Source organism: Phoca vitulina, unplaced genomic scaffold (genome assembly GCF_004348235.1).
Source record: "Phoca vitulina isolate PV1807 unplaced genomic scaffold, GSC_HSeal_1.0 scaffold15, whole genome shotgun sequence".
NCBI lineage: Eukaryota > Metazoa > Chordata > Mammalia > Carnivora > Phocidae > Phoca > Phoca vitulina.
Window position 1 is genome coordinate 37,678,046 of NW_022589718.1, and position 26,470 is coordinate 37,704,515.

Here is a 26,470-nt window from a genome sequence, read left to right on the forward strand (position 1 = left end):
GAATCATTCCAATGCCTGAACGGGTCAAGGTGGTCACTCCACTGTCCGAAGACAATTAAATCCTCTCAGGGGAAGGTAACAGTATACATAATTTCTAGGTTGGCTTATACGCAATGTCTGGCATTAAACACAAATTACCTGAAATGTCCAGAAACAGTGCCCAATGACTCCAATCCAGGAGAGAGAGAATAGAAAAAGAACAAGATATCCAGACATTGCAGTTAACACTCAGGGACTCCGATAATTACCTATGATTTATACATTTAAAAAATAAATGAAATAATCAAGAATTTTACCAGAAAACTGTAATATATAACAACAAGTCAAATGGAAGTTTAAGAATTGAACAATACAATATCTGCTATAGTTACCTCAATCTATGTGGTTTGAACTGGAAGATAGTTGAGTAAAAAATATTCCAGCTGAATCAGGGAAAAATGCACAGAAATGATGGGTATACTTGGAGTTCTGGAAGAAAGAGAGTGACCAATATTTGAAAACAGTATCACTAAGAACTCTCCAATACTGACAACAGACATCAAGGTAGAGATTCATAAAATTCCATAAGCCAGTCAGGATAATACAAAGAAAACCTCACACTGGCATATTACAATAAATCTGCTGCAAAACAGGACAAGGAAATATCTTAAAATCAGTATAAGCAAAGAAATATTTTCAAAAGAGCAAATATAAGACTGATAGAATGCTTCTCAATATAAACAACAGAAATAAAAAGATAGCAGAATAACATATTTGAAGTGTTGGGGGGAAGAAAAGCTATCAGGTAAGAGGGTTAAGTCAAATATAATTAACCAATCAAAAAAGGAAAACCAGGAAAAATGAACTTTCATTTTTCATGAAATTATATTCTAAATAAAAGGTGAAATTCTCTGATTAGATAAAAGAGTATAAATAAAATATAAAAATAATACGAATCAATTATGCTTACAAGAGACAAATACGCAATGTAGATACATAGAGTAACTTGAAAGTAAAAGGTTAGGAAAAGATACTTCTGGTAAGGACTAACAGAAAGAAAAATGTTGTGGCTTTATAGTCATAAGTGAAAGTAAACAGACATTTACGGTAGACATTTATGTTCTGTTCACTTTTTGGTATGTTGCACTTCAATAAAAGGCATGCATAGGAAAGAAAATAAGTCTCTTCAAACCAAACAAGCAAATAAAACACCAAGTATAAAAGAACAATCTCTCTAACAAAGAAAAATCTTCAAAAAGAAATATATTTTTAGGGACTGCATATTACTCACTGAAATTCTATGGTGGTGTTGTGTTTTTTTCTTTTTTTTTTTTTTTCCAACTGGTGTGTAACATTGCATGAGTTACTTCCCATGTAATGACGATTGTTCATCTTCCTTTAAAGAAGCAGGTTTTCTGTACTGCCCCAGGTGAGTGTATTGGGTTGATAGACAAATGATATGATTGATGGGGCGAATCATGTGTTCATATTCCTGAAAGTACTTTGCTGAAAGCAAAGCTTCCTATTTGATTAGAGACATTTATTTTGGTTGAATTGATTTTCTTCTTACACTTTTTCTATCTCAACATGCTTTTTTGTCAGCATCTTGAGTTCAGTCAGTGGATATAGTGTTTCTCTGTGCTGGCTGATAGCGGCCCCTCTGTGACTATTTTATTCACATGCAATGCATGCTTCGTTGAAACTTCCATTTGGTGTGACCTGGACATTGATATGCAGAGGGAAAGTTCAATAAAATCGCCAAATCTATTTCAGCCATGCATGCTATTCTTCTTGTCGATATTTTCTTAATATATGGCTACTTTGGTTTTGTGTGTGTGTGTGAACTGTTTTATTTCATAACAAAATTAAGAGGAAGGAACAGATACATTCCATGTAATCCCCTGTCCCCTTACACACAGTTTTTCCCACTATCAACAGTCCCCACCAGTTGGTACATTTGTTACAATTAATGAAACCACTTTGACACATTATCACCCCAAATTCATAGTTTGTATTGAGATTCACTCGTGCTACTTTCCATTCTATGCGTTTGGACCAACACATAAAGACATGTATTGACCATTACAGTATCATATAGGGTAGTTTCACTGCCCTAAAATTCCTCCTGTTCTCCACCTCTTCATCCCTCCTCCCATCCCAGGCAACCTCTGATATTTTTTTCCCATCTCCATAGTTTTGCTGTTTCCAGAATGACATAGAGTTGGAATCACACAGTATGTAGCGTAAGTTTCTTTTCATGACATGATAAAACCAGCTCATTTCTTTTTAGTGCTGAATAATATTCCATCCTATGATGTATTTCTTTTTTTCTTTTTTTTTTTTTTTAAGATTTTATTTATTTATTTGAGAGAGAGGATGAGAGGAGAGAGAGAGCACATGAGAGGGGGGAGGGTCAGAGGGAGAAGCAGACTCCCTGCTGAGCAGGGAGCCTGATGCGGGACTCGTTCCCGGGACTCCAGGATCATGACCTGAGCTGAAGGCAGTTGCTCAACCAATTGAGCCACCCAGGCACCCCCTATGATGTATTTCTAAAAGAGATTTTGTGGTAAAGGTACATGATAATTTCAAAGTAGAAAATCTAAGCATTTTGTGAATGAACCAGAGCATTCCTCAGCTTAGAGATGTTGATGGTGTGATGTTATTCATGTTGATAGTGGGACACAATGCAACCCATACAGCAGTAAGATATCCCTCTCCTTCACATGGGATCACCAACTGTTCCGGGTTCAGGACTAAAGGTCCTGCACCTGGAGAAGCCCTTCAGTTCCGGACAAATAAGGTGGTTGGTCACCCTAAGTCACTTTTTAAAATTGAAGATGTACACTTTCAAACAGAGAAGAGAATAATTACTATAAAATGCCTGTAACGTAGAGGATTAAATATAAATTACAAGTGACTATGGATTCTTCAAAGGAGGGTCTTAAGGCATATACGTATAGTTGTTTTTTTTAAGCAGCAGGACCGTCTTCTTCAAGGTAAAGTAGAGATATTTGGTGCTTCAAATAACGGTTTGAACCTTTCTCTTCCACGCAGACTCACCGGGTCCAGCGTCCCCGACCTCATCGTGAGCATGAGCAACCAGATGTGGCTCCACTTGCAGTCGGACGATAGCATTGCCTCCCCTGGATTTAAGGCTGTCTACCAAGGTACGCCGAGCACACCCACCCACGCTTGAAACTAACACACTTACAGAGGGCGAGGACCATTCTCCATTGTGTTAGATGGACGTAAAACTGGCGTGTTGTAAAATAGGGACTGGTTATTTGCAATCTCTTTAATTAAAGCTTCACTTATAGTTCCTGTTTTTGGAAAGAACTTTTCACTTGTTGAAAGCTTGGCTTGCCCTGATGGGTGCCGTCATTAGATCAAAATCAAGAGTAAGACTAAGTATGAATGCAAGCTATAAAGTAATTGTGCACACCAGTTGATCTTGTCATTTTGTCTCTTCCTGAGGGGCAAGTTGTTGTGCCTATTAACTAGGGGATACATTTTAAACAGTGAATCAAAGTGGCATTAATTTAATTAAGCTCCGTTATGTACATGCTCATGTTCAAATGTGTGTTGTTGCTGTTTGTTGTTGCTGTTGTTTAAATGGAAAACAGAAATCTATATGAAGTTGGAGAAAATTTTACCAAGTTCTCGTGTAGGAGAAAAATAAATGTTGTTTGGAAGTTATGAGTTATAATTACTCTGGAGATGTGGGATTCACCTCTGAATTCATGTCCAGGAGCCATCATATCAGGGAAGGGTTTTCCATCGTGCAGTACAGCTGTGTGTTCCCATAAACCAGGGCCTCATGAGTGGGACATCTTTTAAAATAATCCCACTGTATTGCTCTACCTACATTGTTTCATCTGGAAGGATCTCATAGGTGAGAGGTATCTTTTAACCTTAACATACTGATTGGTATTTTTTAAAAAAAATATTGGGGAAAATTTCATAATGGAAACTGAAGTAGAAAGAACAATATAAGAAACCGGAAATAATCTATATTTGTAAATTTTATAAGCCTCCCAGATATCTTACTATTGGCTCAAGAATTGGCTTGAGAGATAGCTGCCTGATCCACATGCTCTTCTAGATTGCCAGCCTCATCTCAGTCCTGCCTCTGCTCAAGTATCCTGGAACATTCTTTGGGAAACCAATCATATTTCCTACTGTTAGACACTCCCCCAAAATACAAGACACATACACAAATCTTGATTCAATAATTACCTGTTTAAAAAGCAGACTTCTCTCTTGCCCCAAAAGAGAAAAAAAAAAGAACCTCCCCCCTCCCCCTCAAATCAGCAGGTCAACCAGCTGGCCCTTCAATCTGGGTCTCGTGAGATTCAGTTCACGTAGGTGCACCTGTACTTGTCTGCTCTGATGGTGAATAGGCAACAGCCAGCTACCAGCTAGGTATCACTTCAGTCTCTCAGAGCACACCATCACCTTTGACTTGATCTCTCCTGAGTTCCAGAGGTGGCAAATAACAGGGAGTGAACTAAGGAAGAAAGGTAATCTTTGCCTGGAATACAAAGGACAAAAATGAGCTTCATAATATCCAGACCTCAGGGCACCGAGAAGAGCTATACATAGGCGCCTCTGTTTTAACTGGCAACGCACACACGTGGACACCTACACTGACCATTTTACTTTAGCTACACTCTTTGGTGTTCTTGAGATAGTAGTCAAACAGTTTGACTCAAAAAATAAACATGAAAGAGGCTTGGGAGCATGTTCACTTCTTCTTTTGGATCATACAAGTGATGGGTGAAGAGCCTCTATCTTCAGTTTAGGTCCTGTATGTATTTGACAAAGAGAAAGAAATCATTCTCTCATGCTCAGAGACTACATATGTGTCCCCAGACACAATAAAATGATCTCCGATTAAAATGTTTTACAAATTATTTTATAAAACTACTTATTTATAAAACTTAAAGGGTATATTTCAGCTATCATTTGCATTTGATGCCGTACTTTCAACAAGCCACAAACTGGTTTGAAATCATTTTCAACAAGATCGAGAGAACATTTTACAATCTTGAATGCAAGTTAAGAGAAGTCTTTTCAGGGTCAACTTTATATTGTCAGACAAATGCCTGTGAACTGATCGTCACTTTATCAAAATAACCAGGAAATTGCATTTTAAACCCATTCATATATTTTTGTCACTACAAAAAAATTAATTATTAAAAAGAAACTATTTAAACTATAATCTAAGAAGATATACAGTGGCCATTCAGAATAAAACATAAATCTGTGTTTTACATAAAAATGTGCATTTTCCAAAACTTAGATACTTTCCATAAGTAAGGTATCAAAATTTTAGAGAACTAACAAATTACAAAGTACTGTGATACAATAAAAGTGGTGATGATTTTACTTGGATTATTTTGCTGAAGGGGAGACATTAAAAAGAAAGAAATAATTAATTTGTAAGTTTTATTGTCAGGAAAACTTTTGAAGTTCCCCTGGGCAAAGAAAAAAAAAATTACTAGTTATCCTTTCTTGTCTAGCACACTCTTCGTGGTTAAAGGATGGGGTAACAGTCTGTGCCTTTCATCGTCCCTGAGCTATTTTACTACTCGGAAGGTTGTAGAAAACTGATAGCAGGCAGGTGATCCCTGACTGTGGAAACACACGTGAACTCTGTGGGGAGGAAACACCACTGATGATTGCCCGCTGGCTAAAGATGACTTTGGCATCTCTTATCAAATTCATGTCAGTGTTGCTAATTGTTTTTGTGTGTGTGTTCTTGGAATTCTCCTTTGAGATGGTTTTTCAAATATCTTAGAGGTTCCTTCATCAGTTGCTGAGTCTATTAAAATCTTTAACAGGACCCGTATGTGCGTGTATTGATGAAAGTGAGACAAACAGATCTGCAGAGTTAGGATTTTATTTTCTTCAATTGTACTTTATGGATTTGAGTAAAGGGAGAGTATGCCTCGTTTTCTAAGGGTGTATCGTAGAATATTCAGGAGCTGAAAATAGTAACGAGAAGTTATTGCCGATCAGACCAATGAGGCAGATGGTTACAAGCTTCTTCCAACCCCAAACAATAAGCAGGCTGACAGTGACAGTGTCCTGAGCGAGACCGAGCCCAGGCTGGTACAGCCGCACGCTCCCTGTGAGCTCCCGCAGTCACGGCGCTAAAAAGTTCTGTGGTGGCTGGGGCGCCGGGGTGGCTCAGTCGTTAAGCGTTTGCCTTGGGCTCGGGTCATGATCTCAGGGTCCTGGGATCGAGCCCCGCATCGGGCTCCCTGCTCCGCGGGAAGCCTGCTTCTCCCTCTCCCACTCCCCCTGCTTGTGTTCCCTCTCTCGCTGGGTCTCTCTCTGTCAAGTAAATAAATCTTAAAAAAAAAAAAAAAAGTTCTATGGTGGTTAGAGCCCAGCATCAGTGTCTTTATCTGTAAGTTGTGAAAGATTCTTCCTCCCTAGAGAAGCGGGGTGAGATTGGGGGACTGATGGCTCTTCTCAATAATAAATGATTCGACAGAAGTGATGGGTACATCCCATTCAAAGGTTAGGGCTCGAATGCACAGATAATTGCTGAATACTTCCTGACATTTGGATAGTTAGACTTGACCTTTAACTGGACTTCTACACAACCGTACAGCTCTTCAGGAAAGCAGGGTAGAGGTAGAATCCTTTCCACATGACCTCTACTGGCTACTGCCTTTGGTGAAATCTAAAAGCATCAGTGAAATACCAAATACTCCCCAACAGGGCAAACTGCAGTAAATTAACTCCAGCCGCATTAAGACACACATCGTAAGGTTTATAGGATGAAGACTAAAGGGACTAGCATCATTGCCAAATCGTGGATCCTTGACTATTAAGAGATAGAAGTATTCTCAATTAAGATATAAATATTCTTCCAAGTGTCATATTTCAGTTTGAACAACCATACAGCATTAATTATAATTACATTTAGCTGTAATTAGTACTCCTGTTTACCAGCTCAATAGTCTATCAATAGCTATAGCTTGAGATGTCACAGAAAGGTAGATGGCCATCAATCCTTGAGAGATTGCCAATTCAAGGCCACATATTATCTTTTGACAAAATAATATTCCAAAAGTTAAAAAGATAATTAAAGAGATAATATCTGAGGATTTAAAAAATCTAGAGAATCCTATATATCAAAAGAAAGCATTGTAGAAATTGTTATTTCCAGAGTGCTATATTAAGCTAACAGGGATAAGGTAAAAACCACTTGTAAAGGTTCTTGTCAAAAATATAAATAATTATTTAAACTACAGTTGTTGGGGCACCTGGGTGTCTCAGTCGGTTAAGCGTCTGCCTTCGGCTCAGGTCATGATCCCGGGGTCCTGGGATCAAGCCCCACATCGGGCTCCCTGCTCGGCGGGAAGCCTGCTTCTCCCTCTCCTACAGGTTTGTACTCTCTCTCTCTCTCTCTCGCTATCTCTGTCTCTGTCAAATAAATAAGTAAAATCTTTAAAAAATAAAATAAAAAAACTGTAGTTGTTTGTTAATTATATTGTCAGAAAAAATTTATGTAGTTGATAGTTGCACATGATTTAACTTCCCAGTTGTTTTTTTTTTTTAAAGATTCTATTTCTTTATTTATTTAGAGAGAGAGAGAGCAAGCAGGGGGTGGGCAGTGAGCGAGAGAGACTCTCAAGCCGACTCCCCACTAATGCAGAGCCCAACATGGGGCTTGATTTCATGACCCGAGGTTATGACCTAAGCCAAAATCAAGGTTCATATGCTTAACTGACTGAGCCCCCCAGGCGCCCCCAAACCTGCAGGTTTTGGTATTGCATGGCTTGAACTAACATAGAGTGTGGGTTAAGAACACGGGCTGTGTAGCTGTCCCACCTACTAGCTGTTTAACTGAGGACAAGTTATTTAAACTCTTTGTGCAGCAGATTCCTCGTTTAGAAAACAGGGACAGTATAGTAATGACATTTGCTTCCTAAGTCTGTTGTTATAGAGCTCAAATGACTTAAAACATGGAAATCCCATAGCACGTAGAGTAAGAAATGCTAGCTAGTATTTGCATACACATTTTCTTTGTTAATTTTGAGATTTTCCTCTAAGTAAGGTTTTTCATTATATAAATATCAGAGCTCATAATAAAATATGTAAGAATAGTAAGTGTCCCTTCCCTTTGCCTTTTGACTTGGCCAGGTAACTTTCTCAAAGGCAATGTCTCTCAGCTTTTCCAGAATTTTTGATGCATATAACATCAAATTTGAAATCTTGGTTTGTCTCATAGTCTACAAACTCCAGAGTAACTTTGATATGCAAGAAATGACACATCCTCTTATTTTAAAATCAACTTGAATTTCTTTCAGAGACTCCATCCTAACATCATGTCATTATTGGGCAGGGGGCTCACATTACCCCATATCTGCTCATCACCTCCATCTCACCAAGAGGTTGAGAATTCCCCACATGTTGTAAGGGATACAAAAGGTTTGGGGGTCCTCAGATCCTTGGATCACACTTGTAATCCCTGAGACAGTCATGATCTCTCTACTTTGGGCACTGTTCCTCCAGAAGCTGCCTGGTGGACCCTCTGCTGGCAGCCTCTTGTCCCCCAGCATACACAGTGATGGTCCAGTGGTTTCGTGCGAGAGAACTTTGGGTCCAACCACCCACCTGTGCACCACCATCATTCCAGGCTCCTAGTCCTGGGGGCATCCCAGTTCTCTGTATTTGCTCCCATCGCTTACCCCTCGGAGACATTCACCAAGAGCCTCCCCTCAAGACGCGTACAGAGTATACTCGATTAACTTAGTCTTTTATAAAAGACTTTGTGTTACAGTAACCAGGGTGAGGAGGTACAGGGAACAGCCTGGATATCCTTGGGAATCACACCATTTCTAGGGAAACTGAGAAACTGAAATACAAACAGGAGCACTGCCAATAATTCAAGGGCAGCAACAGGAAATATGAACTAATCGAAATTATTTTATACATATATATATATGTATTTTATACATATATATATATATATATATATATGACAGAGAGAGACAGACTATGATAACTGATATTTGCCATAAGAGAATTACTGGAGAAAATATTATGCAAAGTTTTTAAAAAATGACAGTATTTTAGGGAGGTATGTTAGATGTCTGAGAAAGTGATGGAGTAGAGCTGAGATATTTTGTTTGTTCAAAGGTTTTAAAAACCTTTGTGTGCATGAAAATATTTAATTCAAAGTAATCTTTTCAAAAATCTGAAAGGTTAAAAAAATAGGATGTAAATAATTATAGTACAGCTGACTAAAGCAATACTAATTTATTAAACAAACTGTAAGACTTAACGTATATATAATTATTATATAATTGTATATGATATATACACATATAATTTATGAATATGTAAATAATATATATAGCTCATATACATGTATAAGTTATATATGTATAAATCATATATATTTCGGGGCACCTGGGTGGCTCAGATGGTTAAGCGTCTGCCTTCGGCTCAGGTCATGATCCCAGGGTCCTGGGATCGAGTCCCGCATCAGGCTTCCTGCTAGGCGGGGAGCCTGCTTCTCCCTCTGCCTCTGCCTCTCTCTCTCTCTCTCTCTGACGCTCATGAATAAATAAATAAAATATTTAAAAAAAAATAAAAATAAAAAAATAAAAAAATAAAAAAAAATCATATATATTTCAAGTATTGGAACAATATGGAAAGCTAACACGTTTAGTGCATAGTTTTTCCTATGTTATATTTAAGGTATCTTTATTTCTTATTATAAGTTACAAAAGTAACTATTGAAGATCAAAAAATGTTTTGTAAACCAATCTTACATTTAATATTACAGTAGAATTTTTTAAAAATATTATATTAATATAACAGACCATGCAACTGTATACACTTAAAATATGCATTGTGCATTATAGCAGATTGTTAGTCACTTGAAAAGAAAGGGAAAAAGTCTATTCTCAATTCAGTTCATGACCATGGTGTCTTCTAGCATTGAGGAAGGCTGACAAGCAAGCTCAGTGCCTGGATATTTGCCTAAACAATTAGGCTTTTGCAATGTTGGTAGCCCTGCATTTTTTATGGCTTCCCTGTCTAGAGTCAAGTGGGATAACTCTGGATCTTTTTTGTCACAGAAATAATGTTTGGTTGGCGTTCATCACACATGTTGATGAACTGCTTTTCCACAAATCATGTTTTATGTAATTTGCCATAGCTATTTAAATTTTAGCAGGGGGTAAATTAAAGGAAATGTTCCCTGTGATGTGCTGCTGTGTGGTAAAAACAAGATCTATTTTAGGCTCACGCTAAGAATTATTTCAGTAGAATAATTTGAGTTCAGCATTACTGTTTTTTTTGTTTTGTTTTGTTTTGTTTGTTTTTAATTTTTTATTGTTATGTTAATCCCCATACATTACATCATTAGTTTTAGATATAGTGTTCCATGATTCATTGTTTGTGCATAACACCCAGTGCTCCATGCAAAACGTGCCCTCCTCAATACCCATCACCAGGCCAACCCATCCTCCCACCCCCCTCCCCTCTAGAACCCTCAGTTTGTTTTTGAGTCCATCGTCTCTCATGGTTCGTCTACCCCTCCGTTTTCCCCCCCTTCAGCATTACTGTTTTATACCAAAAACACAACTGTCTTCCCTTGTCCGGTGAACACAGTGGAAACAGGAGTTTGGGTCTCTCCGTCTGTACCCAGGGGTCTCTGCGTTCATGCTGAGTGGAAAGGGGATGCTCCACGGTGCATGCACTGAGCACAGGGGATACATCTCCACCACCCCTGGAAGACAGCGCTGCAGACGCACCATCGACGTCCTGTAATCTTTGAGATACTTGTCATGGTTATTAATTTCATGTGTCATCCTGACAGGGCCATGGGGCGCCTGAACATCTGGTCAGACATTATTCTGGGTGTGTTTGCAAGGCTGTTTCTGGATGTGGTTAAAGTCTGGATTAGTTGACTGCATAAAGCAGTTTCCCTCCCCAGTGTGGGTGGGTTTCATCCAATCAGTCGAAGGCTTGACTCAGACATACCCTGGAGATATGTGGGGTTCATGTCCAGACCACCGCAATGAAATGAATATCGCAGTGAAGCAAGGCAGATGAGTTTTTGTTTGTTTGTTTATTTCCCAGTGCATATGAAAGTTATGTTTACACTATACCATGGTCAAATAGGTGCCTAATGGCATTATGTCTAAAAATCAATGTACCTACCTTAATTTAAAAATGCTTTATTGAGGGGGCGCCTGGGTGGTTCAGTCCCTTATGCATCTGCCTTCAGCTCAGGTCATGATCTCAGGGTCCTGGGATGGAGCTCCAAGTTGGGCTCCCTGCTTAGCAGGGAGTCTGCTTCTCCCTCTACCTTCCCCCACCCCCTGCTTGTGCGCTCTCACTCTCTCTCTCAAATAAAAAAATAAAATCTTTAAAAAAATACTTTATTGTTAAAAAATGGTAGCCATCACCTCAGCTTTCAGCAAGCCCTAATCACTGATTACAGATCACATAACAAATATAATAATGAAAACATTTGAAATATTGCAAGAATCACCAAAATGGGACACAGAGACACGAAATGAGCAAATGCTGTTTGAAAAATGGTGCTGATAGAATTGCTCGATGCAGGTTTGCCACATATGTTTAATTTGGTAAAAAAAAATGTAATGCTGTATCTGCAAAGTACAGTAAAGTGGAGCACAGTAAAATAGTGTGCCTGTTGAGCAAGAGGCTGAGTGAAGGAAAGTTGGCCTCTCTACTCGGCTCTCTGTGACTGGAACAATGGTCTTCCCTGTCTTCAGACTCAGATTTGGACCAGAACTTACATCATTGGCTCTCCTGGGTCTGGACATCCCAGTCTCCACAATCATGGGAGCCAATTCCTTCAAATCATTTATCTCCATAGATTGATTCATCAGGAAATCGATAGATAGATAGAGATATCCTATTGGTTTTCTTTCTCTGGGGTGCCCCGACTAATACAATATTTCTCTCCTTGAATGGTTGGATTTGATCCAGTTTCTTGACACACACTCTTCCTCATCCTCTGTGTGAGTAATCGTACATTTAAACGGAGTCCAAGGAAAATTGGATGCACAGAGTGTGACTACTGAACAGACGAAAACTCGTTGGTCCGTATAGAACAGAGCTCGTGCCCCTGGCCTTGTTAGTGTGAAGCAAGGATGCTACTCAGACAAAGTCAGCCATGAGTGTGCCTGTCAGAGTAATAGACTGATTTGCAAAACCCTTAAGACAAGATAAAGCTGCGTGAAATAACTTCATGTAAACTTTTGTTTTAATCCTGTGCAAATTACCAGGCGGAAATCACCAAGCAGTTACAATGTGTGCTTCCTGCTTCTCGATAAATATGGGCTTGTATCTAAAGTGAGTACAAAACATTCTTCGAGGGCCTGGATTAAATCTATGACAAGTTAGCCTTTGTCCGGGAGCCAGACTCTGGATGGAGATTTGTGTATGAAGGGAGGTCCTTGAAGAGAAGGGAAGGGAGCAGCCTGGGGTCAGGGAGAAGCTGGACAGTGCCTGGTGCCTTTGCTACTCCAACAGAGCTCTGCATCGGGGATGGCCCTGCAGGGTTTCCTCCACAGAATCAAGAGGGCTGAGCTCGCTTGGGACCTTACACTGTGGCTGTGGGGTGTCCCCAGGGTGGGGGCATAACACTGTTGGAGGGGATTCCCGAGAAGGGACGCAGCCCTCGTGGGTGCCTTGTTCGGAAGAGGATATTCAGGTGGGCTCCATGGGATCTGACCATCCAAGAACCCCTTCTCCAGGAGTCTACTTGGCCTCATTTCCTAGGAAAACTTACAGTACCTACCCATGCTTTCCTACCGTGCTGAATTCCCCTCTCCTTCTGCACACCCCTCTGCTGGTCTTGGTGGCTGAGGAGGCAGGGAGACCCAGACCCAAATCCCTGAGGGGTCTCAGTGCCCTATCGCCATGCCCTTCTCAGGCACAGCTGCTGCACGCATCCATTTTTTATCCTATTTGGGCACGGGGGCACCAAGAGACGTCCCGAGCAGCCTCTGAGTGCCATGGCGCAGGTGTTCTCCCCTTCTCTTCCTGTCTACAGCACCCTGCCCCTTTCTTTCCTCATGGTTGGGGAGATCACCCCACATGTTGGAGGGCTTCTTCCTTGCTGGCTCATCCTTTGGCATGAAGCTCTTGAAGGGGATAAGCAGCAGGTTAGGCTTAAAATGGAATAGGGCCCTTCCATCTCCACTGGTGAAAACATTTTTCAAGAACCGTCCTACTAGATCCATGGAACCTAAAGTGAGAGGCTTGGGAGCACACACTCCCCATGTCAGTCCTGGGATGATGTGTGGCAGGCACTCCTGCTTCTGCTTCTCAGCTCCCGGACCCATGTCTCCACGTACGGGGGGTCAGCACCGTGTAAGATTGTTGATTTCAGTTGGTTGCTGTGTCCTGGGGAACAGCATCCCATCCCCAAGGCATCATCTCCACAGTGGCTTCATAGCTATGCCTTTGAAGGGAGATCCATCATTCTATCAGGTGAAGAGCTTCTGAGCTGGTGGTGTATGACCGGATCCTTGGGCTCTATCAGGTGAAGAGCTTCTGAGCTGGTGGTGTGTGACCGGATCCTTGGGCTCTATCAGGTGAAGAGCTTCTGAGCTGGTGGTGTGTGACCGGATCCTTGGGCTCCATGTATACACATACACCAGTTGGCGGCTCCTTCTCTGATAGAAAGTGAGGTCCTTGTCGGAGAGCAGTTCCCAGAGAGGGACACAGCTAGGAGCTCACAGCTGCATACCCTACAATCTCTAACAAGCCCTAGCAAGGCAAAATATCCTGCCGGACGGTGAACTCATGTGTTATAAATTTTGGTTTCCTTAGAGTGGGCTTCCTTGAGGATTTCCAGTCATTTAATACCTAAAGAAGACACTTACATCATTTCCATCAACACCCCTGAAATAAACTTGGCCATGTCCATGGCCTTCTATCCTTGGGACCAGAAGCAGAAGTATGTAGTTTGCTGGTGCCAGACACTTGCCTCCAGACGCCATGTTCACTGTACCACCTTCCTGACCTGAAACTCCCACAATGCAGTGTGTGCACTCTTACCTGACCTCATCATCTACAGCTGCCAGGTCATCTCCCCGCATTCTTTGAGGATTTGGGCAGCTAGTTCATAACTGTTACTATGAACAACACACGTTTGCCTCATTTCTTAGCGGTGTCCATGGTAGGTGGCCCCATTTTCTCTTCTGGAAATTTCTGTCAGTCCCATCTCATGAATACCTTCCCATCATGCGCCCTCTTTCCATCTCCACTAAGCAGACTCTAAGGCAGCCCTCCTCTGTATCTGTCCTAGCTGGTCATGGAAATGTCACCCTTCCCTCCTTCCCTGCTGGCTTGTCCATTCTAATCCACACACACCAGCAGTCCAGTCCAAATCACCTCTGCAGGAGAGTGGAAATCAAGCATCTTCTTGCACTGTGAAAACCACTGAGAGCCCACAGAATATAATGAAATCCAGTTACCAAACCTCAGCTCCATCCCCCACCACTGCCCTTATATATACTTCATGTTCTAACCATAGGGGGCTTCCAGATCTTCAAACATTATTTTTTCTCTCTCTTTGCATATATACTTTTCCCCAGCAAGGATCATTGTTCCATAGTTCCATAATGTAGATAATTTGCACCTCTTTCTGTCCCAGCTCAGATATTACATTCTTCAATAAGCTTAACATGCATGGACTACACTAAATGCTTTTTCTACACATCCCTGTACCACTTCGAACTGACTCCATCACAGTAATTGCTTAAGTGTTTGTCTGCCAAGTAGGTTGGAGCTTTGGGGGTACAAGAACCTCTTAAGCCACACATACCTGTGCAATCTCTGGCATGTAGGTGTTCCTTAAATGCAGTGACCCTTGAACAACAAGGAGGTTAGGGGTGCTGACCCCCCATGCAGTCTAAAATCGAAGTATAACTTTTGACTCTCTCAAAACCCATCTACTAATAGCCTACTGTTGACTGGAAGACTTACTGATAACATAAACAGTTGATTAACACATATTTTGTACGTTATATGTATTATATACTGTATTCCTTCAATAAATTAAGCTAAGCTAAAGAAAATGTTATCAGGAAAGTCATAAGGAAGAGAAAATAAATTTACAGTTCTGTACTGTACTTATAGAAAAAAAATTCACGTGTAAGTGAATCCTTGAAGTTCAAATCCTCTCTGTTCAAGGGTCGACTGTATATGCAAACTAAGTGAATGAGCAGAAGGATGCCCAAAGCCACAGCTAATTCCTAGATTGCTTAGAACCTGGTACTATCACGTTGGGCCACTGACCCTTATTGATATTCTTAAGTACACTCCAGTTTCTTTTCTAAAGAATTTAATTTAGGCTTTCACATTTTATGGAATTCTAGCCAAGTAGCAAAGAAATCAACACACAACATGGGATCTTTCTGGTTGTTGGTGCTACTCTGACCCAAATCTGTTCATATGTTTACTGCTTCATTCTCTCGTGCTTGAGTCCCTGCCTGATTATTTGCCTTAGTACATAGTCCCTAAACAAATAGCCACCTTTCACTAGGTTCCCTTCATCTCCTTTCCTTGGACTATCCATAAATTCCAGGTGCCCACCATGTATCACTGAATTCCCATAATGGCAAAGTGATGCATTTGTGCACAAATTCCCAAGGTGCCAGGATTTAGATGTTTCTTCAGTATTATTTGCTTCTTACGCTGGGGTGTGGGTGTAGGTCACCTAGAAATCTTAGTAAGGTGCAGATTAAGATCGGGATGGAGGGGTGTGCTGTAAGAGTCCGCGGTTCTGTGATGCTGAGGTTGCACTACAAGGAAGACTAGGTATACAACTCCTAGAATATCACCACATCTGTGTCCCTCCAAGTCAGCATGGAATACCCTGGCATCTGTGTTTCCCCACACACACCCTCTGATGTCGCCGGTCTCCACTTCCCATTCCATGTTCTGTCTGATGAATCAATGTTTTTCCCTACCTGCAGCTGGTCTGACCTCCGTAGTGGCCCAACCACAGAGGAGGAGATTAATTCAGTTCCCCATCCTTTTCCAGATGGGCCATCTCTGCAAGAGTGGCATACAGCCAAGACACAAATGTGCCCTCAACATTCTAGGACGTCACACGTCGTCCACTTTCCCACATCAGTATTTGTGCTGTTTCCCCTCCCCTGATGGGTCCTGGTTCACCCAACTCTGCCTGGACACATTCTGCCCAGCCTTCAAGGCCCATTTTGCTGCCCAGGCGGGGAGGCTTTTCCTAGCACACCTCACAGGGAATAAACTTTACCTCCAGCGTTCTCCGATAGCTCTAGGTCACAGCTTTCTCTCAGCCAAGATAACATGTGTGAGTTAGTGTCTTGCATGCCCTCCAGTCCTTGAGAAAAGAGACCCATTTTATTCAATTTTCCGTCTCCAGGCTATACCAGCAAACACGGCATCTTCATCTTGGTAAGCAAACAACAGTGTACCGTGCCGTAATCGACAGAATGAAGTCACTTAGATTTGGAGAGCTCGTCCACTTGATTAATACCTATTGGCCTTCAACCAGGTGTTAGGCATGGCTTTTGGTATTGAGATACAACTCTCCTGGAAGCTTGCATTTTAGGTTCAAGGCAGAAGATAATTTTAGGTAATGGTAGCAAATGAGGAAAACAGAATAAAGTTGATATTTTATATATAAGAAAAGGATATAGAGTAAAATATACTCTATTTCTAATTTAAAATATTATTTAATACCTCCGTGTTACGTTAATACCTTGATCTTACAGCTCTGCAAATGAGTTGAAACCATGCATTCATTACCTTTTAGATTTATAGAGTTCTCTGCCTATTAGCTATATGGGGTTTTTTTCTTCTTAGATCTTTTCCTCTCTTGAATATGCCTGCAATGTTTTAAAATTTGGGTTGTCACATTCTTGCAGGGTTATTTTTCACTTGTTTGTTTTCATTTTTACTATCATAAAAGGATTCAAGCCTAAGTGCGTATTAATTGCAATGGTTAGCCTTTGAATATTTATTGTATAATGTTTACATATGTGTGTTTATATAATGTTTATATATGTTAATATACACATATCTGCTATGTTTATATATATGTGTCTATCCATATCCATATATATATATATATATATATATATATAATATCTGAAAATGTTGAGACTAACTTAAACTATTCTCTGCTAGGAAACATTTATAAATAGTAATTCATAGAATTTTTTAGCAGTTTTTTTTTTTTCCCCTGAGAACATAAGATTTAGAGCAAGATTGGGTTAATGTTGAGTGTATATATGAACTTCTTGATTATAAGTCTCCTTAGATGGTGGGTGTTTACTAATTTGACAATGGAGTCAGAAGTCAGTGTGCTTAGCGCTAACCCATTGGGAGAAGCAGAGTTTCTGTTAGTCATAATTTTGTACTATGCAGCATTTTTCTGTGTGTGTGTAAAGAGGAGTTATAGGAGAAATTCCTATAGTTCATAGAAACAACTTAATGATTGCTTCTAAAAATACCGGTAGCCTCCTTTGGGTTGCTAAATCCACAGTTTAGGAATTCAACCAAAAAAGACCAAAACTCATTTGAACACATCATTTTATATACAGTGAGAGCCATATATAGATCCTAGAACAGAGCGAGCTTAAAGGGAGACAATAAAACTATGCTTGTATTCCTATTTTACCTTTGCAAAGCTCTTTGAGAGAATGTGTATAATCTTGTAGATGAGGAACAAAGTAATGTGTGTAAACACAAATGTAGCCAAATTAGAAAAATGGTATATTAGCTAAGAAATGTGTTATTTCAACCAACATTATTGGAAACTTCATGAGATAGCTCTTAAATTTTACCAAGATTACTAGTATAGGTGAATATAAAAGTTAAATCTATAAAATAGCTCTTGGGATGAGTTTTCTCAGAGCTTTATTTAATGAAATAAAAAATATATGGTGTATTTTAATATAGGAGTTATGCCTATAAAGCAAACAATTCTGATAACTTGGTTGTATATTCTTATTTAAACAATAGCCATACGTATTAATAATTGAGTACTAGTGGCTGAAGTCATTTGGTTATAGATGTTTGTTGTTGCTGTTGTTTTCTGCTGGTAAATCGCACACGGACCCAACCAGTGTTTGATTGTCCTACCTGCAGACTGATCATACCCACATACGCTATTATTAAAACAAAATAAAAACTATCACACAACAATAACAACAAAACTACATACTATAACAGTATCAAGTTTAAGATCATTATTCATTTCGTTGTTGTTGTTGAGTGGGTCGAAGAATTTGTGTGAAGATTCGTCAACATTCAGAATGGGCCCAGCTTGAATAAAAATGTGTCTCAGGAGCACCACTTATTCCAAGTGTCTATTTTTCCCCTGAGTTACAGTTTATGAATGAATTATAAATACTGCCTCCTCTTAACAATGTGAGATAAGCCACTATTAAATATTTAACTGTGTCAGCATGTATGAGTGAGGAGAGCAGGTGAGTCGTGCGAGAGGACATTAAGTTGTGATGGGGAAATGTGACATTTGAATTTTAGGTTTAGTGGCCCATCAGCTTGGGCTGCGTCCAGCTCTGCCGTCTTAACCTTATCATCACAGATTAAGGTTCAGTCTCAAAGTAAACTGCAAGGAGACGTAGTGGAAATTAGTTAGGGGTGATGAGCTGGAGTGGAATATCAGGGCAGACTGGTTTGGGAACCATGTTGCAATCAGCATCTAGGCAGCGTCTGGGCATGAGTAGGAATGAAATGTGAATGATGATGGATGATGAATGAGATGAGGTTGTGGAATAGTTGAAACTAGCCATGTGGCTTTCTTTTTTTATTATTATAAATATTTAATTTATTTGAGAGAGAGAGAGTGAGTGAGAGAGAGAGAGAGAGAGCACAAGCAGGTGGAGGAGTGGAGGCAGAGGGAGAAGCAGATTCTCTGCTGCGCAGGGACCCCAATGCAGGACTCGATCCCAGGACCCCAGGATCATGACCTGAGCTGAAGGCAGACACTTAACCGACTGAGCCACCCAGGTGCCCCACAGTGTGTCTTTCTAAGTTATATATTAGCTCTGTAAGTGAGATCAAGTTTCTATTATTATTATTATTTATTTATTTTTTACAGGCCACATTTTCTATCTTCCTACCCTTTCATGTGTTGTGAGTCTTTGAATATAAACCTCATCTGACATCGTCACCAACAGGATTCTAGAGTCAAATACGCTGGCATTCAAATTGCTGAAAGTTTTTTTTTTCCCCTTTGTTCTTCAATGTCCCCATGACCTGTTTGTGTTTTTCTTCCATGTTCCTGCGTCCTTTAGAATGTTTAGTGATTGCAACAAAGTAGAGTCGTTGTGGGATTGCTGATATGTATTGCTTTAAAAATGGGAAACATTGTATGTTACTGATTTCAAAGTTACAAGTGGAACTAATGTTTTTCTCTACATATATCCTGTATTTTAACCTTCATGCATTTGGTCAGGTCTCTAAGCCAGAAGTGTCCTTCCATCACATTTGGTTCTTTGAGACTCAGCCCAGATGCATTTCCTCTTAGATGTATTTTTGAATCCATCCGCATTTTGTAGCTCTTTTTTTTTTTTTTTTGCTTTTCTATAGGGAATTAGGAGTAAGCATAAAGGACGCTAGTGCAAAGTGAGGCTAAATGAAAACAATAACTATCTGGGGAAAACAGGCTGCTCCATACCTGAGTTGGAAAGTTCCAGAAGGGTAGCGGATCCCAGAACAGGATAATGCAGAGGGCAGAGCTTTAGCCAAGAAATCTGAGCTTGAGCTTCAATTTGCTCTGAATTTCTCTGGCCTCTAAGAGCCCCATCTCCTGTGAGAGGTGGGAACAGATCACCTGCAGACTCTTCTTCCAGCTCTAGAAAAAATATAAATCAACAGTTCTCTGAATATTTGGTTTCTATGGGACACTGATTCCAGGAATGATTAGCAAGCAGAAAGAGAGGTGATTGTTACCTCTGATAATGAAAACCCTCCCCTGGGGATACTCCAGTGCCAAGATGGAAAGAGAGGAGACAGCTGTGTCGTCAACCAAGTGGGAAACCACTGAATAATGCCTAGGATAAAACTGTGCCAAAGTAGATAACCACGAGGGCATGTGACAGGGCATCTCAGAGATGCTTAATGCTGAGCATTCCCTACATTTTATCAGAGAACGGGAGAGAATTGTTTGTAACCGCATGCTCAACTGGAAGGGTCATGACTCAGTCATGCTTAAGGTCATATAGTCAGGTGGTAAACGGAGGAGTCAGGTCCATCTCCTAAGCAGAGCTGGGGACAGGCTGAGGGGCAGACCCCCACAGTCCATTCCTGCCACTGTAAGGAATCCTAGCCGGCAGGCTGTATGGATGGAAATGGAAGTCATTAAATCAGATGACTTTCTGAATGCCATACAGTCACAAGAGAAGGTGAGGCTCCCGAGAAACACAGAGGTGGTGAAGAGCTGATTGCCTGTTCCTCCAGCCCTGTGACTTTTTCTCTGCCATTAGAAAGCTTGCTTGTAGAGGGTCATGTTAGTCCTAGACCAGAGCAACAGGGAATTTCTTAAAGTTCTGAATGTTGAAAATAATTTGAAATTTCCCAGCTGAAGACTTCAAATATCATTTTCTGTTCTCACATGAATTCTTTTGCTTATTTTCTCTTTGCTACAGGGAACAGATAGAATAAGAAAGGAAAGATTCCCTTCCCTGGCACTGTCTATCCTTAGGCATTGAAGGCACTTGGGGTGGTACATGACTTGGGCGGAGCCCTCCCATTTTATACTGCAGCATAACATAGGAGTACACAGAGAAAAATGGGAGAAAGGAATATAGAAAGTTGTGCTGATTAGAACTTCTAATGTTTTAAAAGCAAAGAAACTAAATTCAGCCTCTCAAGTATTTTTCAAACTTAATCCATTTGCTTTCAACTTCCCTCTAAGATTCTTCAGATTTATACCATTGTAATGAAAATAATTAAAACTGATTTTTTTTTCTTATTTCTTGAAACAATCCCAAAGGTTAATTGCATTGTGAGTTCTCCCAACACTGCCTTATACATATAGACTTGAATATTGGGGCTGAAAGGCATGTGCAGAATGTGCTATTTCCTGGGACCCTTCCCCATTTCCTGACAGGTGGACTCCTTCACCAGCACTCCCACCAGTGCATCTCTGATTTCCATTTTTGTCCAATTGTTCACATTCAGTATAACTTGTTCTTACATGATTTCCTGCATTTTGTTTTTCCTGGAGAAGGTTGTTTATTAATGTTGGTACAGGGTTCTCCTTTGGAATACTATTACACCTGAATGATCTTTCCAAAATTAGTGCAGAGTTGAGAAGGTTACCCAGCAAACTGTGTCCTGTGATGCCGTGACTGAGGAATTAGTCATCATTGCCTGAATCATGTACATATAACCTCCATAACGGCTCATGTGGCTGTGGGCACACAGTAGGTCTCTGCCTGGGGGAGGTGCTGGAGCCACTGAAGGCCAGAGTGGCCCCACTGGGTCCTCGGCTACCCACCCCCCGACTCTCCCTGGTGCTCAGCGGGCAGTCCTTTAGTGTAGAATGACCGGACTTACAGCAACCACTGCAAACCTTCACATTCCTTCAAACCTTCACTCATTACATCTACAGCAAGGCTCCCCCCCACCCTGCATTTTAGGGGGGAAAGCCTCGTGTTTTATAGAACAAGAACTTCTTCAGTGTTTCTCCTTCATAGACATCTTCATCTGCACCCATCCTTCATCTTACGGGCCTCAGAGAAGGATGAGTGGACCATTTTGTCCCAGGATGGTCTCGTGGTTGATCTCCTTGTCCCCTTTGAGGGTTGGTTTCATCAATAGACACTCAGATGCTTTTCTTCTAATTTAGGCTCCCTTATCACCTCACTTAGACTAAGACAGCATCATTCTCATCGCTGTCTTAGCCTTCAATCCTTTTTTTTAAAAGATTTTATTTATTTATTTGACAGAGAGAGACCCAGTAAGAAAGGGAACACAGGCAGGGGGAGTGGTAGAGGGAGAAGCAGGCTTCCTTCGGAGCAGGGAGCCCGATGTGGGGCTGAATCCCAGGACCCTGGGATCATGACCTGAGCCAAAGGCAGGTGCTTAATGACTGAGCCACCCAGGCGCCCCTCAATCCTTTATTTTTTTTTTAATTCTTATCTCTGTCTTTAAAAAAGAAAACAATTCTGTTGGTCACATTTGAGAGCAATTCATCTCTCACCAGCTTTTGGAGGTTCAAATGACCTCATCAGCACCCTCTCTCAATTTCCCACCTCTGCTTCCTTTTTCCACGGCTTCATTCTCAGAGGGGGTTTCTATATGTGGCAGAAAATTGAAATCATTTTTTAAAGAGACTTTCAGCTTCTCTGAGCTTCTGTTGTTCTTCTAGTTCACAGTCTCAGAGAACAAGGGGAAGATACCTTCTCTGGCATCAACCTTAATCCTCAAAATGATTTAGTGGTCCTGCCTGGCTGAGGTTCCCACCATCACCTGGGTTGATTCCATGAAGAGTCCCATTGGCCGTTCCCAGCTACCTGCCATAACTCAGGCAGGAGTAACAGGGGAGGCTCCCAACAAAATCACATGCACTGGGTGCACAGCAGTTTCCAAAAGGAGAAGCTGAGCAGCAAAGAACAGATAAGTTTTAAAGAGACCAAAAAATCAGATGTTCATTGCATGATTCTACAGAAACCTCTGACCTATTCTCTCTCCTTATCAACCTCAGCTCCCCATTGCCCCCAGTGCTACAAGCAAAATGCTCCCCGTGGATTTCCAAGCACTTTGCCAGTCCCTTTTCCTCTAAATATTTTGATTTCCACTTCATCCTCCAATACTACCTCATATAGTTTTATCTTTGAAAAAAGCATAAGCCATTGTCTTTTTTTTTTTTTTTTTCTTTTGTTCATTCCATTCCCTTTTTCTGGGCCTCACTATTCATCTTCACTGCTAAAATTAGCATTTTTATTTCATTAAAATACTGAATTCTATTGAAATTGTGTTGTGAGGAAAAAATATGCCTCTATTTTTCACTAATTTGAGTTTGATGGACATAGAGGGACTTTAGTACATCGGTTTCCGTTTCCACGAGCTGCTTTCATCTTTTTATCAGTCCCAGCCGCTCTTTGATCATTTCTATTGCTCTTTTGATGTTTTCTAAATCCTCTTAGTAATGAGGTACTCAAAATATAACAGCTGATGTTGTGCAGCATTTTCATTTTATTAAGAATGTTCTACGTTCCTGAGGATGAACTCACATTTTACCAACTTTTTTTTCTTTACATCTTCAACTCTTTTAATAACAAGTCATTATGTGCAAGCAGACAGCAGGCTAATTATGTCCTTTCTTCCACCAACAGTTAGTGCTGTAATATTTCCCCGTGTTCTTGAAGTTAGAAGGTTTATTAAGGATACCAACTAGTTACTGAGCACGACCAACACTGGTTTGTCTTTCCAATGAGTTATTTCAGGTAGATGCCAGAATTCCAAAGTCTTGATGATCTTGTCATAGGTATTTCTGTACATCCGAAATAAGATAATTGAAAAGAATGGCATATTTTCCAGTTTATTTTGCCCTCCTCCTCCTCCTCCTCCTCCTTCTTCTTCTTCTTCTTTACTTTTACAAGAACCTTGTTTGTTTCTAACTGTATTCCTAAACAGCTCTCCTTTTGTCTACACAGCATGAAACCTTCATTAGAGCAATTGGCTTGTATGTGGGATTTAACTATGACTCCAGCATTTTAACCCAGACTTTGCTTTGAGTTGCCAGTAGGACTAATGAGCTAATCAGTACTCATCGGAGCATCATTTTCATTACCTGTGAAGTGGGGATGCTCATAACCGGGGCTTTGTCTGGATACATTACAAAAATCATTATGAAAGTTCATTAAAGTCTGTGACAGGGTCCTCTGTTGGAAGCTGTAATTAATCTATGTGTTTTGCAAACAGGCTCGATAAATATGCAGTTGCCTAAAGGAGTGTTTAGAAAAGAAACCTGATTATTTGAGAGCCAGTGCAATGTGATTCATAAATGCTTTCAGTTCTGGGTCGTGTCTCTCCTGGGGTCTGATGCAGCTTTAGAAAGCAAGGTCGCCATGCTCTCCCCTCACCCCTCCTTTTGCTGTTCCTCCCTGAAACTGTGGCTAGTTCCTTTCTTGAAGTCAATTCCATTACAACAAACTTTTCAAATTAGTTTTCAGTCCATTTCAACTTTACTGTTATCTTTCCAAACTGTTCACTTTCTTGTCAAAAATGTAATTATCCATCCGGGTCTGGGACAGTATTTTTGGCTTTCCATTATATCCGTGCTCCCACCGGTGTGCTCAGAACATGAAGTCATGTCATTGTTTCCTCCATGTACAATCTCCTTTGGAGTCAAAATGACGGATCTGAATTTTATGCTTTTCCTTTTTCTATAGCACACCAGGTTGAATTATACTCTTTTGTTCAAGGATATAATCCCTCAGTTGCCATTCCTTTTATTCTCTTTGTCTTTCCTCAAACTTTTTTTATCCGTTCCTATTTACACTGCTTTCTTCTTATTCTCGCAGATTTTATTAAAATAAATCAGAAACCCTCTGTTGCGACTTGACCTTGTTTCTCCCATCCTTGCCATTTACAATGTATCTCCACCTAGACTACTGCAGCTGTCTCCCAACTGATATCCTTTTCTTCTGGGCTTTCTCTTTTATGGTCTGTGATGCACAGATTCGTCATCCTCATGTTCATGAGGTCTCTGCTCTGAAAACAAACTATGTAATGAAAGAGCTGGGAGCATCGCTGCTGCAGAGGCTGGGCTGGGCCAGTTCCGGGCTGTGTTTTTAAGTTTATCTCTTGTAACTTACTTCGTCTTGCCTAGAACTAGCTCTGAAATGGACATCTTACATCTACCTGGCAGGATTCTGGTGAAAGTTAAATAAGATGCTACTATATGTTGGCACATAGGACTGTCTCCAGAATGTCATAGGTACTCAACACATATTAACACCCTTATCTTAGGGCCATTAAAAATTACATTTTCATCCACCAATGAGAACCAGATAACATGACCAGACTAGGTGAAAATACGGTTTTCTTCTCCATCTTTCTGATGCGCTCTAAGTCCTCAAAGTATTATTACACAGCCATTGATTTTGATGGTGATTGGTTGATGTATCTTGCAAGTATCTCAATTTATACTTTCCCCCTCTTTCTTTTTTTTTTTTTTTTTATTCTTCCAATTTATTTGTGAAGAAAAAGGGTCAGTTGTCCTGTAGAGATTGCCACAGTATGCATTTTGCTGATTACACCCCCTTGGTGTTTAGGAAAATTGCTGTAAATTAGTACCTGGATACAGAGGCTCAGTCGGACACGGGTGTGTTTTCTCAGCAAGATGACTTCGCATCTTGGGCTGCGCCTTCCTCAGGAGACAACATCACTGATAGGCAGGGACTAGATCTCTCCATTGAATAAAGGCTGCAAATGGAAACATTCTAAGTCTGGCATTCCTTTATTCATTGATTAGCAGAGGTGCTTCTGTGAAGAGAAGTATGCTATTGGATTATCCGGTGGTAAAGTTCATAGTGTAGGCAAGATAAGAATAAATGCTTGCACCTTCTGTTTATCCCCCATCCTCCACCCGGGCACTCTTGACAATTTGGGCTTGATGCTTTTCTGTTGGCAGCATGAAAAGGGGGTCATCCCTGGCCTCTGCCCGCCAGATGGCAGCAACATCCCCCTCCCTCGACTTCTCAATCCCAACAATGTCCTCAGACGTTGCCACAAGTCCTGGGGCTGAGGAGGGAAGTGCCAAAATCTCCCCTAATTGGAAACTACTGCTCAAATGCAATTAATTTTATTTCTATATTATTAAGAACTCATGGATTCAAATGTATTTGATGATTTTCAGCCTATAGAACTTACTGATGCTAAATTGTACTATCTTTGGCTTTTGGCACCTTTTCACATTACCTCCTGAGGACGTGGCAGCCTTCTTGCTAACGAGGATAGCAAATATTCCCATATTATTTTATGTAGTTCCAGCTCCAGGCCGGAAGTTACTCGTTCACCCAAGAAATCTTGTACTTCTTTCATGGAAACTGATATTTTAGGACTATAATCTGAGCATTTGTAATGTTTGTTGCTTCTTGAACTTCTTATTTCTGGGCTCTTTCACTAGGGAGGGAGTGTGTGTATGTATGTGTCAGTGTGCATGTGTGTGCATTTGTATGTGTGTAAACGTGTGTTTGCGTGTGTTTCTCTGTGTGTGAATGTGTGTGCATGTTTGTGTGTGTGTATAGGAGGATGTGTGAATGTGTGTGTGTGAATGTGTATATGTGTACTTGTGGATGTGTGGATGTCTGTGAATATGTGAGTGCATGTGTGCATGTGTTTGTGTGTGTATTTGTATTTGTGCATGTGTGTGTACACGTGTGTGTGTGGGTGTATGAATGTGTGCCTGTATGGGTGTGAGTGTGTGGGTGTGTGTACACGTGTATAT

At 40.6% G+C, this 26,470-nt stretch overlaps 1 protein-coding gene across 2 annotated transcripts in view; it reads left to right on the plus strand.

The window, feature by feature from the left end:
• Window positions 1–26,470, plus strand: part of CSMD1 (CUB and Sushi multiple domains 1) — a 2,006,418-nt gene that overhangs the window by 1,550,885 nt on the left and 429,063 nt on the right. For both annotated transcript variants that reach the window (XM_032413252.1, XM_032413253.1), the window contains exon 12: window positions 3,034–3,146. In XM_032413252.1, coding sequence (XP_032269143.1) covers window positions 3,034–3,146 — 113 coding nt within the window. The remainder of the gene's footprint in view (window positions 1–3,033; window positions 3,147–26,470) is intronic.